At 47.5% G+C, this 15,093-nt stretch overlaps 1 protein-coding gene across 1 annotated transcript in view; it reads right to left on the bottom strand.

Annotated features, from left to right (window-relative positions):
- LOC137335702 (protransforming growth factor alpha-like) overlaps positions 1-9,905 on the bottom strand; it is a 44,314-nt gene extending 34,409 nt beyond the window's left edge. Inside the window, exons 1-2 of the mRNA XM_068001002.1 lie at positions 9,808-9,905; positions 2,743-2,796 (exon numbers count right to left, since the gene is read on the bottom strand). Coding sequence (XP_067857103.1) covers positions 2,743-2,796; positions 9,808-9,847 — 94 coding nt within the window. The 5' untranslated portion in view covers positions 9,848-9,905. The remainder of the gene's footprint in view (positions 1-2,742; positions 2,797-9,807) is intronic.
- Positions 9,906-15,093: the final 5,188 nt, after the last annotated feature.

Below are 15,093 nucleotides of genomic sequence, written 5' to 3'. Positions count from 1 at the left end.
AAACCGAGGCCCCGTTTGCCTTCTCAGGTGGACGTAAAAGATCCCATGGCATTATTGGAAGAAGAGCAGGTGAGTTCTCCCTGATGGCCTGGCCAATATTTATCCCTCAACCAACATCACTAAAACAGATGATCTGGTCATTGTCACATTCTGTTTGTGGGAGCTTGCTGTGCGCAAATTGGCTGCTGCGTTTCCTACATTACAACAGTGATTACACTTTAACAGTACTTCATTGGCTGTAAAGTGCTTTGGGACGTCCTGAGGTCGTGAAAGGCGCTGTATAAATGCGAGTCCTTCTTTCTTTTTTCTTCAGTTCAACTTTGATTAAGTGCCAGGCAAATTACAAGAGTAATGTGGAGTTGTAGAGTTTTACTCTACTTGTAGAGTTTTATTCCACAAAAGTAAGGCAGTCTTATTACAATTGTAGAGAGCTTTGGTGAGACCTCACCTGCAATATTGTGTACAGTTTTCGTCTCCTTATCTGAGGAAGGATATACTTGCCTTAGAGGCAGTGCAGTGAAGGTTCACCAGATTGATTCCTGGGATGAGAGGGTTATCCTAGGAGGATAGATTGAGTAGAATGGGCCTATATTCCCTGGAGTTTAGTAGAATGAGAGGTGATCTCATTGAAACATACAAGATTCTGAGGGGGCTTGACAGGGTAGATGCTGAGAGATTGTTTCCCTTGGCTGGACAGTCTAGAACTGGGGGGACATAGTCGCAGGGGTTGGCCATTTAAGACTGAGATGAGGAGGAATTTCTTCACTCAGAGGGTTGTGAATCTTTGGAATTCTCTACCCCCGAGCACCGTGGATGCTCAGTGGTTGAGTATATTCAAGGTAGAGATAGATAGATTTTTGGACTCTAGGGGAATCAAGGGATATGGGGATCGGGCAGGAAAGTGGAGTTGAGGTTGAAGATTAGCCATGATCTGATTGAATGGCGGAGCAGGCTCAAGGGGCCTTATGGCCCACTCCTGCTCCTAATTCTTATGTTCTTAAATGTGCCCTCATGTGTTGCGAAAACTACTGACTACTTCTCCCAAGTCCTAATGGTTGCTAAGGATGTGTCAGAGGGCCACGGCATGGATGCAGCCCTCCCTTAGCGTCAACCTCGATGATGTGCTCACGTTCCACTGAAGACGCTGGGCTGGAATTTACAGCGTTCCTCCTGGAATTCTGCGGATCTTCTGCCAAAGTTACAGAGGATAATGGGGAGAATCCCGCGGGAGTTCAAACCCTGCCGTGATTGGTCTGACTCAGAATACGTTAGGTCGACCGATTTCCCTCCCAATCGGGAGCTCTCAGTGAGTACTGGTCGAGAAATCGCAAGCCCCCAAAGCCCCCCCCCCCAACACTGATTATCCATTAATTTAAATGAACTGATGGAAAATCGAATGCTGCTGGCCCCTATGACCCTTGCCCAGTGGGGAATCAGCCCTAAACTGCCTGGATTTTGTAATTCATTCCTTCTCAAAAATTCAAGATGAGGGTGAACGTAAAAGATCCCATGGCACTATTTTTGAAGAGGAGCAGGGGAGTTCTCCTCTGGTGTCCTGGGCCAATATTTACCCCTCAACCAACATCACCATAAAACAGATCATTATCTCAGTGCTGTTTGTGGGATCTCGCTATGTGCAAATTGGTTACCGCATTTCCCTACTTTACAACAGCGGCTGCATGCCTGAGGTCGCGGAAGGCCCTATATAAATGCAAGTCTTTCTTTCTTTCTCGCTTGTGTGCACTTTGGTCTTGAAATGACACTGGGTGTAATTGTGACTTTGAGCGATAGTGTGAATTGGGCGCACGTTACAAGTCTCTCTCTCTGACATCAATGGAAGTGAAAATGGGAAGAGATGTATAACCGGCAGCTGATCCGACATTGCCCGTTTTACACTATCGCACAAGGTCACAATTACCCCCACTCTGAGGTATCAGTGTGCAAACGTTAAGATAGTCGACAAACAAGCCCTTTGTCTACTATCTTGACGGAGAGGCTGACCCCATTTCTTGAAGTTGCTGTTGCCATTAAAGTGGCACGGCAGAGGGATTTGACAGAACTGCATTGGGCAACCGTGGGCTGGTGTCTCAAGGTGCTATTTCAAGATTGCTTGTGGTCTTCTCTCCCACTCCCCAAATGGGGAAAGAAAACAGGTCAGTGAGGCTCAGGACTGAGGCACTGAAATCTTGAAGACAATAAAACTGATTCTCGTTTTTGCAATTTGTGCGCACGACCCCAATATTCCCTTGAGTTTAGGAGGTTGAGGGGTGATCTAAACGAGGTGTTTAAAATGTTAAAAGGATTTGATAGGGTAGTTATGGAGAAACTATTTCCTCTGGTGGGAGAAAATCCAGGACAAGGGGGCTTAACCTTAAAATTAGAGCTTAGGCTAGTTAGGAGTGAAATTAGAAAGCACTTCTTCACACTAAGGGTAGTGGAAATCTGGAACTCTCTCCTCCAAAAGGCTGTGGACGCTGGGAGTCAATTGGAGCTTTCTAGGCTGAGATCAACAGATTTTTGTTGGGTGAGGGTATCAAGGGATATGGAGCAAAGTTGGGTAAACAGAGTTGAGGTACAGATCAGCCATGATCTAATTGAATGGCGGAGCAGGCTCGAGGGGCTGAATGGCCTGCTCCTGTTCTTATGTTTCTATTGAGAAGGTCGTCCTTTGAAAAGCGACCCTGGAGGTTTAAAATAAACGTTCATAAAGTGTCAAACTAACAATGGAAGCCACTTACTCACCGGTCAACATTGAAGTTGTGTTTTCCAGAGCGTTGCAGACAAATAAAACGACACCTGTCGAAGGGAAAAAATACGAGTAAACGACAGTGATTAATGCTGGCTGGGGAAATGAACATCTGGATGTGACACATCCCTTTAATCTCTAAAGAATTGAGCCTGACTTCATTGAATGAAATTAAGAATATTTCAAAAACAGTACAATTTAATAATTACAGACTGTCAGAAATGTTTTTCTACAAGAATTCATAGAATCGTACAGCACAGAAGGAGGCCATTCGGTCCATCGTGCCTGTGCCGGCTTGTTGAAAGAGCTATCCAATTAGTCCCACTCCCCTGCTCTTTGTCCAGAGCCCTGCAAATTTTTCCTTTTGAAGTGTATATCCAATTCCCTTTTGAAATTTACTATTGAATCTGCTTCCACCGCCCTTTCAGGCAGTGCATCCAGACAATAACAACTCGCTGCATAAAAAGTTTCTCCTCATCTCGCCCCTGGTTCTTTTGCCAATTATCTGAAATCTGTCCTCTGGTTACCGACCCTCCTGCCAGTGGAAATAGTTTCTCTTTATTTACTCTATCAAAGCCCCTCATAATTTTGAACACCTCTATTAAATCTCCCCTTAACTTTCCTGCTTTAAGAAGAACAATCCCGGCTTCTCCAGTCTCTCCACATAACTGAAGTCCCTCATCCCTGGTACCATTCTAGTAAATCTCCTCTGCACCCTGTCCATGACCTTGACATCCTTCTGAAAGTGTCGTGCCCAGAACTGGACTCTAGTTGAGGCCTAACTAGTGATTTATAAAACGGCCCCTCAAACCTGGTCCGCCATTCAATAAGATCATGGCTGCTCTTCTACCTCAACTCCACTTTCCCGCTCGATCCCCATATCCCTTGATTCCCCTAGAGTCCAAAATATCTATCGATCTCAGTCTTGAATATACTCAATGACTGAGCATCCACAGCCCTCTGGGGGCAGAGGATTCTTCAAAGATTTGTGTGTACCAGGTGTAACCATCTCAAGAGGCTGGGCTGTGAGGAGGTGAGGTTCTGGCCCCTCCTATCCCTGGGGAAGGAGAGGGGGGAAGTTGGATGTATAAGGCAAAACCCAGACTTTTCTGTGGAGGAAGAGAGAGAGGGAGAGAGGTGCAAGGCGCGGTGTTGCTGACTTGTATCTTGCTACCAATTGCATTCTGCTCTATTTACGTAAAGATAGTTGGAGTTCTGCATGGAATAAGAAGACTCTGCTTCCTGGTGCTGACATGGGGCTTATCGCGCATCACAGGTATTTGCTTTAACATGTGGTGTTGAGTTAAGCCCGTTTTGCTCCAGTTAACATTGAGATGAATTATTTGGCTTAACGTTTCCTTCCCATTGCCTTTTCCAAGATGATAATGGTTGAAATGTCAACATTCAGCTGATTGGAAGGACAAGCCGGAAGGATGACTTGAATTTCTGTCTCCCAGCGCTGAAGCCAGTCTTCTCACATTTCCCAACATCATTGGTGGGGATTAAGCGAGATTAGCGAAACCGAGGGGAGCTAAGCTTCTGGTTTCTCATCGAAAATTAAATCTCTTGTTTACTTGAAGGGATATTTTCGAGTGATAAGAGAAGGACTTAGCTCATGTGTCCATTAATACTGTCGGTCTGCGAACTAGTTTTTTTTTTAAACTGAGCGAATCTGCATCCTACCTTGGGAGGGGTGAGAGGAAGCTTGTCCAAGGTTATTTTCTCCTGCCTCTTTCGGGCCTGCTTCGCCCGCATCATTCTCCAGTTGGCACCAGGGCCAGTGGCCTGTTGCCTGGGCCTTTGTCTTTTCTTTGATGTGGATGGACTACAAGTGACTCGCTGTGGTTTTCCCTACTTGCTGAGTCAAAAATGACCTAATCTTGACTCTGTGGCCTTGATGTGTTCCTGGAGGTTTTATTACATGATGTCGTGCCTCCCGCTGCCACGCCCCCACTACTGGTCACCCAACACGGCACACCATCTTCCCACGTCAATTGGAAAATGAACAGACTCTACATGACTCAAATGGATGATTCTTGACCATCAAACAGCCTCCCCCTCAACACCGATACTTTTATAACTAATAAATGAAAGTGTTCAAAGAAAATGGATAAAATACACACAATTTCTTTAACACCCCGATGATTTTTCTCCTGGGTTTTGCTTGCAGCGTGGTCCTGGAGATTAATCTTCAATTCCTGGTGACTCCAGGGCAATCCTGGAGGGTTGGCAACCCTAGGCGGGAAGGGTGTGGTGAAGCCCGGTAGCAGGCAAAGAACCCAGCCAGCTCGGGGACATGGACGCTTTGCCGATCGTAGCGGCCGGGCCTCATTTAAATAAAATTCCCGGACTCCCAGCCGACACCAGGCCCGATCAGTGGGCGGAGGTGAATCCCCCCGCATCGCAGTGGGGAGGGGGGAGGCTGAGCCTTTCCTCATGTTCAGCAATTGGGTTGGGGGGGGGGGCGGGGGTGGACGCCATGTTAAAAGATTCCCTGAAGATTGGTGGGTTGGGGCGGGGGTGCATGGGAACGCCACGTCAAAGGATTCCCCGAAGATCGGGAGTGAGGTGTGGGGAGGCCGGAGCTGGGGACAGGGCCCTAGGGGGAAGCTCACCCGCCCCTCCTGGCCCACAAGGAGTTCAAAGAGAGGGTAAGTTTTAAACTTACCCGGGCCTTACCAGGCCAGTCGGCTCCTCCCACCATGGTTCTGCTGCCGGGCTCCCCCTGGGTGGACCTTAAAATTACCTCAGGCCACAGCTTTTGAATCTTAAGTAAGGCCCTCGTCTGCCTTTAACGGGAGCCTGATCCAGGGCCTGTATCACCGCCGTTAATATCACCGGGAACGTGGTGGGTTGGAGGCGGGATTTCGATTGTCAAGATTTTAACCCCTCGCCTGACGGGGGAGGGGGGTTAAGATTGAGGCCGTTGATTCTGCTTCTCACTGGCCAAAGTCCCCTCTTAGTCGGACGCAGGCACAATTAAGAACGGTGCACCCGTTCCATCAAATGCGAATGCCGACTTATTGCTCCAGTTTCTGCAAGACCTCCAGTACAGCAAAGTTACTGAACAAACGGGAAGGGCATAATTTCAACAGATGCCCAAAAAAATAATGACCAAAGTACTGTCTGAGAAATAAGCCCTCAAGTTGTCATTGTAGACCCAACCCAATCGTGTGCCTTCAGCTGATACGGAAATTAAAGGCTCAGTGGGCAGCACTCTCGCCTCTGAGTCAGAATGTCATGGGTTAGAGCCCCACTCCAGAGACTTGAGCACAAAATCGAGGCTGACACTCCCAGTGCCAGTACTGAGGGAGTGCCGCACCGTTGGAGGTGCCATCTTTCGGCTGAGACGTTAAACCGAGGCCCCGTCCGCCCTCTCAGATCCCACAGCACTATTTCGAAGAAGAGCAGGGGAGTTTTTCCCGGTGTCCTGGTCAATATTTATCCCTCAACCAGCATCACTAAAAACAGATTATCTGCTCATTGCTGTTTTTTTTAAAAGGGAAGGTTATTAAAATCAGTTCCCTCAGGGATCATCAATCAAGGGGCTAATACTGAGGTCCCCGTGTAATCTTGTGTTGACAGGGGGTGTGTGTGGGGAGGAGGGGGAGGGAGTGAGATATAACTCACTGTGACAGGAATACAGTCGGAGTACATTACAGTCCTGATACTTCACTATGTACAAACTGGTCTTCTCTCTGATTTAATTAGATGAAAGCCACAATTCACAAGAGGCTACAGCCCTTACACTAATCAAAGCTGCCATCCGGAATCACATTTTAATTCTGCCTTTGAGAATATCTTTCAGAATCCCAAGCCTCTCAGTGAAGCCTGGGAAACGATTATCAATATTCGGTCCGACCCATTTCATTTCGATTTGCGTTCTCCCAAAATACATTGCAATTAAATGCCCATCAGTATGTGACACCAGCTCCTGGCCTAGTTCAGATTACATCACTGGATGTGAAGACATGAAATGAATTCAATTAAAGAACAAAGATAGAACTTGGATAAGCTTTCACAAAACGATAATACAGTCAGAATGCTTTCTTGATGTGTGCTTTTCGTTACAATTGGCTTTGAAGTGCAGTAAGGAGCAGGGCAATAACAGGATGTGAACATTTTGGAACCACTTTCACTGAAGTTTGCAAATAATTTTACCTCTCTTTTCCTTTCCGGCGTTTGTTAAAAATGTTTAACATCATCCGAACTTGGACATATATCGGGTGTTCCTTCATCGTCGCTGGGTCAAAATCCTGGTACTCGCTACCCAACAGCGCTGTGGGAGAACCTTCACAACACGGACTGCAGCGGTTCAAGAAGAGGGCTCACCACCACCTTCTCAAGGGGCAACTAGGGATGGGCAATAAATGCCGGCCTTGCCAGCGATGCCCACATCCCGAGAATGAATTTTGAAAAAAGTTGCCATGGTGGGATTTGAACCACTAAGCTATGTTTGACGCCCATTCATTGGGACGGCATTGTGGAATACTATTTAAACACAGCTCTAATTAAACTCCCTCAAGCATGGATTTAAAAAGGTAACTAATTGGCCCTCTGGATGGTCTCAGCTGGTTAGGCAAGTGAATAGCGAGGCCGCATGAGCCAGGTGGGTACTGATCTCAGCCAGGGTGATGCCAGGGGTGTTGGAGTTCGGCCTCAGGTGTAGAGAGAGGGAAGATTGGCTAGGGCTCCTGCTCCTGACCACTGTCCAGTGACCCCGCCCCTGTGGTCACCAGATGTGGAGAGAATCGAGCTGGGAATGATGCCCCCCATGACCAAATGGCAAACACCGCCCAGTCTCATATGAGGGTCTCTTGGGCGAGGTACTGGAAGCCGACGAGGCCCATGGAAGTGGGCCCCAAACACCAGGTCTTCACTCTTTCAGAGCAATGGGAGACTATAGTGGGTGTCACAGTAAATAACAGGCGCAAATGACGGGCAAGAAAAGACCAGCTGATCCATCAAGCCTGCCCCACACTCATGATGGCCGGAGCATCAAGACTCTACGCCTCCTACCCCTCCCCGCAGCCACGTAATCGCCTGGAAGAGGCAAGAAAAAAACTCTGACAGAAACCCAGGGCCAATGAGGGAGGAAAAAAAACACTGGAAAATTCCTCTCCGGACCCCCTCAGTTGATCGAAACCAGTCCAGGAGATCATTTAGAAGCTTTGGAAGGAACTGCTCCCCCAAACAAATCCCTTTTAGGGATAGATTACACTTAGAATTAGTCTAATACGTTAGCATTCTAGTGAGCAATCGCGCTCAGCTTAATAAACGGGGAATTCCGTTCTCAAAGCAGGAGTGAGAGGGAAGAGTTAAAGGGCATCACCTATAAACGTAACTACTGCTGAAGGAAGGGGCCTAGGGCCTTTTCACTGGCATCTGTGCACCTCCAGTACACGTCATAAATATTTACAGCAATAACATCCAGTAGACACATGTTGCCACTGCACACATTTTTAGGTTTTAATTGCTTGAGCAGTTTTCCTACAAGCCAGAAGGTTGTGGGTTCAAGCCCCACTCCAGGGACTTGAGCACAAAATCCAGGCCTGACACTCCCAGTGCAGTACCGAGGGAGTGCTGCACTGTCGGGGGTGCCGTCTTTCAGGTGAGACATTAAACCGAGGCACCATTTCGATGAAGAGCAGGGGAGTTCTCCCCGGTGTCCTGGGCCGATATTTATCCCTCATCTGAAATCACTAAAAAAAAAATCTGATCATTATTACATCGCTGTTTGTGGGAGCTTGCTGTGCCCAAATTGGCTGCCGCGTTTCCTACATTACAACAGTAACTATACTTCGAAAGTACTTCATTTGCTGCAAAGCGCTTTTGGAACGTCCTGAGGACGGGAAAGGCGCTATAGAAATGCAAGTTCTTTCTTATTTTGAGCGGCGACTAACAATCTGACAGAAAACTTTGTACAAAGTCCATTTTACACAATGTCACCCCAGGTTAATGGTGTTTAAGAACAAATTAGTTCCACATATCTAATCAAAATATTATTTTTTAAAAAACTTTTGTTGATGTTCCTGCTAGTATCTTAAAAATAACCCTTTTAGTGTCAAGTGTGAAGCAGCTTTTCAGGTTTAACAGGGCTTGATACTTTTAAAGTTGAGGACAAGGTTCCATTTTGTACCGTTTGCTGCTCAGAGGCCTCTTCATTAAAGTAGGAAAGTCACTCAAAGGCTACGCATTAAAACTGGCTTCACCGCTCTTGAAGCAGCTGAGAGCCCTAATTTGGAAGCTGGTCACTGGAGCATTTAACACCGCAGCAATCGATGAGCGACAATGTCAACTTGGCCCTCGCACTTGGGGGGGGGGGGTTTTAAATTTTTTTTTCGCAATATGATCAACGAACGATGAACATTAATTTCCGCTCCCAGGGTCCAATCTCTTTGTGGCTGTACGTTTACCAGCAGTGTGTGGCATTCGCTGCAGCAAAGCCCAAAACCAGGGAGCTCTGTCAGGAGCTATCAACTTTAACCCATGTTTCAGGCACGGATTCTTGGAAAAGCGAGGAGACAATATGCTCGTTCCAGATACAAGAAAATCTGCCTTTAGTTTTGAATTTCAAAGCCTGATGAACTAATAAACTTCATGTGTCACCATGACTTGGAATTTCTACATTCAAAGTTGCTTAATTCAAATGATCTGACAATTCAAGTCTTTTTTCAGCACTAAATTCCCACTTTCGCTGTGCCATTTAGGTTACTCAATTCAAATTGTTGGCTAATTGAGAATTTCTTAGCTCTACGAATGACTGAATTATTAGTAGACTGTGTACCGGGGCTGAACTGAAAGCGGAGACTGGAGTTCTGTCTTTGGGCCAAGTGATTCTTTATCAAGACTCAAAATAAAACGACACGTTCTGATTTAGCAGAGAAAACATGTACAGGTACAGTCAAGTCTCCTGGAATGTTTCTTAAAACCCACTGGGTAGAGAACTACAAATAACACAATGAGTGCAAATTAAAGCTCTCAAAAGAAACTGCTGCTGTGAGACAGTCGAAATTAAATATTTCTGTCGTTCTTAAATGAGAAAAAAAGTGATTCCTTACCTGAAAAAATTAGAATAACTTCCCCACAGGAACTGAACATTGTACTTCACTGGTTCTCTTTACACACTGTGGATGATAATGTTGGTGGGTTGGGCTGTACTAAGGGAGACAGAGAGAGAGTGTGTGACCTTCCAGGCAAAAGGGAGATTCTTAAAGCTATAATGTCCTTGTCGGGTGCAGGAGCATAGTGGTTATGTTACTGGACTCGTAATCCAGAGGCCTGGACGAATAATCCGGAGTCATGAGTTTAAATCCCGCCACGGCAGCTGGGGAATTTAAATTCAATTAATTAATTTAATTAAATCTGGAATTTAAAAAACTAGCACCAGCAATGGTGGCCATGAAACGACCGGATTGTCGTAAAAACCCATCCGATTCACGAATGTCCTACAGGAAACGAACCCAGCCGTCCTTACCCGGTCTGGCCAATATGTGACTCCAGACCCACAGCAATGTGGTTGATTCTTAATGACCCTCTGAAATGGCTTAACAAGCCATTCAGTTGTCAAATCTCGCTAAAAAAAAGTCATAAGAATAAAACCGGACAGACCACGAGGCACCGGACACGACAAAGGCAAAACCAAGCCCAGTCGACCCTGCCAAGTCCTCCTCACGAACATCTGGGGACTTGTGCCAAAATTGGGAGAGCTGTCCCACAGATTAGTCAAGCAACAGCCTGACATAAGAACATAAGAAATAGGAGCAGGCGTAGGCCAATCAGCCCCTCGAGCCTGCTCCGCCATTCAATAAGATCATGGCTGATCTGATCCCAACCTCAAATCTAAATTCATGTCCAATTTCCTGCCCGCTCCCCGTAACCCCTAATTCCCTTTACTTCTAGGAAACTGTCTATTTCTGTTTTAAATTTATTTAATGATGTAGCTTCCACAGCTTCCTGGGGCAGCAAATTCCACAGACCTACTACCCTGAGTGAAGAAGTTTCTCCTCACCTCAGTTTTGAAAGAGCAGCCCCTTTATTCTAAGATTATGCCCCCTAGTTCTAGTTTCACCCATCCTTGGGAACATCCTTACCGCATCCACCCGATCAAACCCCTTCACAATCTTATATGTTTCAATAAGATCGCCTCTCATTCTTCTGAACTCCAATGAGTAGAGTCCCAATCTACTCAACCTCTCCTCATATGTCCGCCCCCTCATCCCCGGGATTAACCGAGTGAACCTTCTTTGTACTGCCTCGAGAGCAAGTATGTCTTTTCTTAAGTATGGAGACCAAAACTGTATGCAGTATTCCAGGTGCGGTCTCACCAATTCCAGGTGCGGTCTCACCAATACCTTATATAACTGCAGCAATACCTCCCTGTTTTTATATTCTATCCCCCTAGCAATAAAAGCCAACATTCCGTTGGCCTTCTTGATCACCTGCTGAGTATGACATAGCCATACTCACACAATCATACCTCTCAGCCAACGTCCCAGACTCTTCCATCACCATCCCTGGGTATGTCCTGTCCCACTGGCAGGACAGACCCACCAGAGGTGGCGGTACAGTGATATACAGTCAGGAGGGAGTGGCCCTGGGAGTCCTCAACATTGACTCTGGACCCCATGAAATTTCATGGCATCAGGTCAAACACGGGCAAGGAAACCTCCTGCTGATTACCACCTACCGTCCTCCCTCAGCTGATGAATCAGTCCTCCTCCATGTTGAACACCACGTGGAGGAAGCACTGAGGGGAGCAAGGGCACAGAATGTACTCTGGATGTCCATCACCAAGAGTGGCTTGGTAGCACCACTACTGACCGAGCTGGCTGAGTCCTGAAGGACATAGCTGACAGACTGGGCCTGCGGCAGGTGGTGAGTGAACCAACACAAGGGAAAAACCTACTTGACCACGTCCTCACCAATCTACCTGTCGCAGATGCATCTGTCCATGACAGCATTGGTAGGAGTGACCACCGCACAGTCCTCGTGGAGATGAAGTCCCGTCTTCGCACTGAGGACACTATCCAATGTGGCACTACCACCGTGCTAAATGGGATAGATTCAGAACAGATCTAGCAGCTCAAAACTGGGCATCCATGAGGCGCTGTGGGCCATCAGCAGCAGCAGAATTATATTCCAGCACAATCTGTAACCTCATGGCCCGGCATATTCCTCACTCTACCATTACCAACAAGCCAGGGGATCAACCCTGGCTCAATGATGAGTGTAGAAGAACATGCCAGGAGCAGCACCAGGCGTACCTAAAAATGAGGTGCCAACCTGGTGAAGCTACAACTCAGGACTACATGCATACTAAACAGCAGAAGCAACATGCTATAGACAGAGCTTAGCCATTCCACAACCAACGGATCAGATCAAAGCTCTGCAGTCCTGCCACATCCAGTCATGAATGGTGGTGGACAATTAAACAACTAACGGGAGGAGGAGGCTCTGTAAACATCCCCATCCTCAATGATGGCAGAGACCAGCACGTGAGTGCAAAAAACAAGGCTGAAGCATTTGCAACCATCTTCAGCCAAAAGTGCAGAGTGCATGATCCATCTCGGCCTCCTCCCGATATCCCCACCATCACAGAAGCCAGTCTTCAGCCAATTCGATTCACTCCATGTGATATCAAGAAATGGCTGAGTGCACTGGATACAGCAAAGGCTATGGGCTCTGACAACATCCCGGCTGCAGTGCTGAAGACTTGTGCTCCAGAACTAGCCGTGCCTCTAGCCAAGCTGTTCTAGTACAGCTACAACACTGGCATCTACCCGACAATGTGGAAAATTGCCCAGGTATGACCTGTCCACAAAAAGCAGGACAAATCCAATCCGGCCAATTACCGCCCCATCAGTCTACTCTCAATCATCAGCAAAGTGATGGAAGGTGTCGTCGACAGTGCTATCAAGCGGCACTTACTCACCAATAACCTGCTCACCGATGCTCAGTTTGGGCTCCACCAGGACCACTCGGCTCCAGACCTCATTACAGCCTTGGTCCAAACATGGACAAAAGAGCTGAATTCCAGAGGTGAGGTGAGAGTGACTGCCCTTGACATCAAGGCAGCATTTGACTGAGTGTAGCACCAAGGAGCTCTAGTAAAATTGAAGTCAATGGGACTTAGGGGGAAAACTCTCCATTGGCTGGAGTCATACCTAGCAAAAGGAAGATGGTAGTGGTTGTTGGAGGCCAATCATCTCAGCCCTAGGACATTGCTGCAGGAGTTCCTCAGGGCAGTGTCCTAGGCCCAACCATCTTCAGCTGGTTCATCAATGACCTTCCCTCCATCATAAGGTCAGAAATGGGGATGTTTGCTGATGACTCCACAGTGTTCAGTTCCATTCGCAACCCTTCAGGTAATGAAGCTGTCCGTGCCCGCATGCAGCAAGACCTGGACAACATCCAGGCTTGGGCTGATAAGTAGCAAGTAACATTTCATAGAATCATAGAATCATAGAAGTTACAACATGGAAACAGGCCCTTCGGCCCAACATGTCCATGTCGCCCAGTTTATACCACTAAGCTAGTCCCAATTGCCTGCACTTGGCCCATATCCCTCTATACCCATCTTACCCATGTAACTGTCCAAATGCTTTTTAAAAGACAAAATTGTACCCGCCTCTACTACTGCCTCTGGCAGCTCGTTCCAGACACTCACCACCCTTTGAGTGAAAAAATTGCCCCTCTGGACCCTTTTGTATCTCTCCCCTTTGTGCCAGACAAGTGCCAGGCAATGACCATCTCCAACAACAGAGAGTCTAACCACCTCCCCTTGACATTCAACGGCATTACCATCGCCGAATCCCCCACCATCAACATCCTGGAGGTCACCATTGACCAGAAACTTAACTGGACCAGCCAAATAAATACTGTGGCTGCAAGAGCAGGTCAGAGGCTGGGTATTCTGTGGCGAGTGACTCACCTCCTGACTCCCCAAAGCCTTTCCACCATCTACAAGGCACAAGTCAGGAGTGTGATGGAATACTCTCCACTTGCCTGGATGAGTGCAGCTCCAACAACACTCAAGAAGCTCGACACCATCCAGGACAAAGCAGCCCGCTTGATTGGCACCCCATTCACCACCCTAAACACCGGCGCAGTGTGTACCACCCACAGGATGCACTGCAGCAACTCGCCAACACCTCCCAAACCCAAGACCTCTCCCACCTAGAAGGACAAGGGCAGCAGGCACATGGGAACAACACCACCTGCACGTTCCCCTCAAGTCACACACCATCCCGACTTGGAAATATATCGCTGTTCCTTCATCGTCGCTGGGTCAAAATCCTGGAACTCTTTACCTAACAGCACTGTGGGAGAACCTTCACCACACGGACTGCAGCGGTTCAAGAAGGCAGCTCACCACCACCTTCTCAAGGGCAATTAGGGATGGGCAATAAATGCCGGCCTCGACAGCGACGCCCACAACCCATGAACGAATAAAAGAAAAATGTAAAACCGCCGATTGATGACTGTGTGGCTGGAATTTTGACAATACTTCAAATGTCGGGGGTGTCCCTTTAAAACTGTAGGTTTATCATAGATTCCTATTTAATGTTGAGCAACCAAAAATATTTAACTGCAAGCTACACGTACAATATAGTGACGGAACCGTGCAAGTTAATATCTCTATTTGCGGCATATCTCGTTCTTTTAAAGCTTCCCTCTGTGGCATTTGTTCAACAGGTGATTTAGATATATGCACAGTGCCCACATTGCCAGTCTCAAGTCGTTTATTCGGGTGAGGGGACGTTGGTGTCAGAGAACGGTACGGCGACTGTTTCAGGCAGTTGGTGTCAGCGCCAAGCACCCAGGTGCCAGGTCAGGTGGAGATCAGGCGGGCTCAGATCGAAGCTGCTGTTACTCCCCGCCATCCCAGTAACCTGCCTCAGCCCAGCCTCGGAAGTGCAGCCCCGACTGCACCAGCGTGGCATTTTGTTCCATTTCCCACACCAGCCGCCCTGTGGCCTCTCTGAGTGAGATTGGCAAATTTTGGCCCATGCCCAAGAGGGACTGGATAGAGGCTGTCCAAACTCATTTTGGACCCTAACAGCCGTGGCTCTGTGGGTAGCACTCTTGTCTCTGAGTTAGAAGGTTGTGGGTTCAAGTCCCCACCTCCAGAGACTTGAGTACATAATCCACATTGACACTCCCAGTGTAGTACTGAGGGAACGCTGCACTGTCGGAGATGCATGAGGTGTTAAACCAAGGCCCTACCTGTCCTTCAGGCATGTGTAAAAGATCCCATGGCACTATTTCAAAGAAGAGCAGGGGAGTTCTCCCCGGTGTCCTGGCCAATATTTATTCCTCAACCAACATCACGAAAACAGATTATT

Source organism: Heptranchias perlo, chromosome 20 (assembly GCF_035084215.1).
Source record: "Heptranchias perlo isolate sHepPer1 chromosome 20, sHepPer1.hap1, whole genome shotgun sequence".
In the NCBI taxonomy this organism is placed as follows: domain Eukaryota; kingdom Metazoa; phylum Chordata; class Chondrichthyes; order Hexanchiformes; family Hexanchidae; genus Heptranchias; species Heptranchias perlo.
This window is presented reverse-complemented; position numbering and strand designations above follow the sequence as displayed.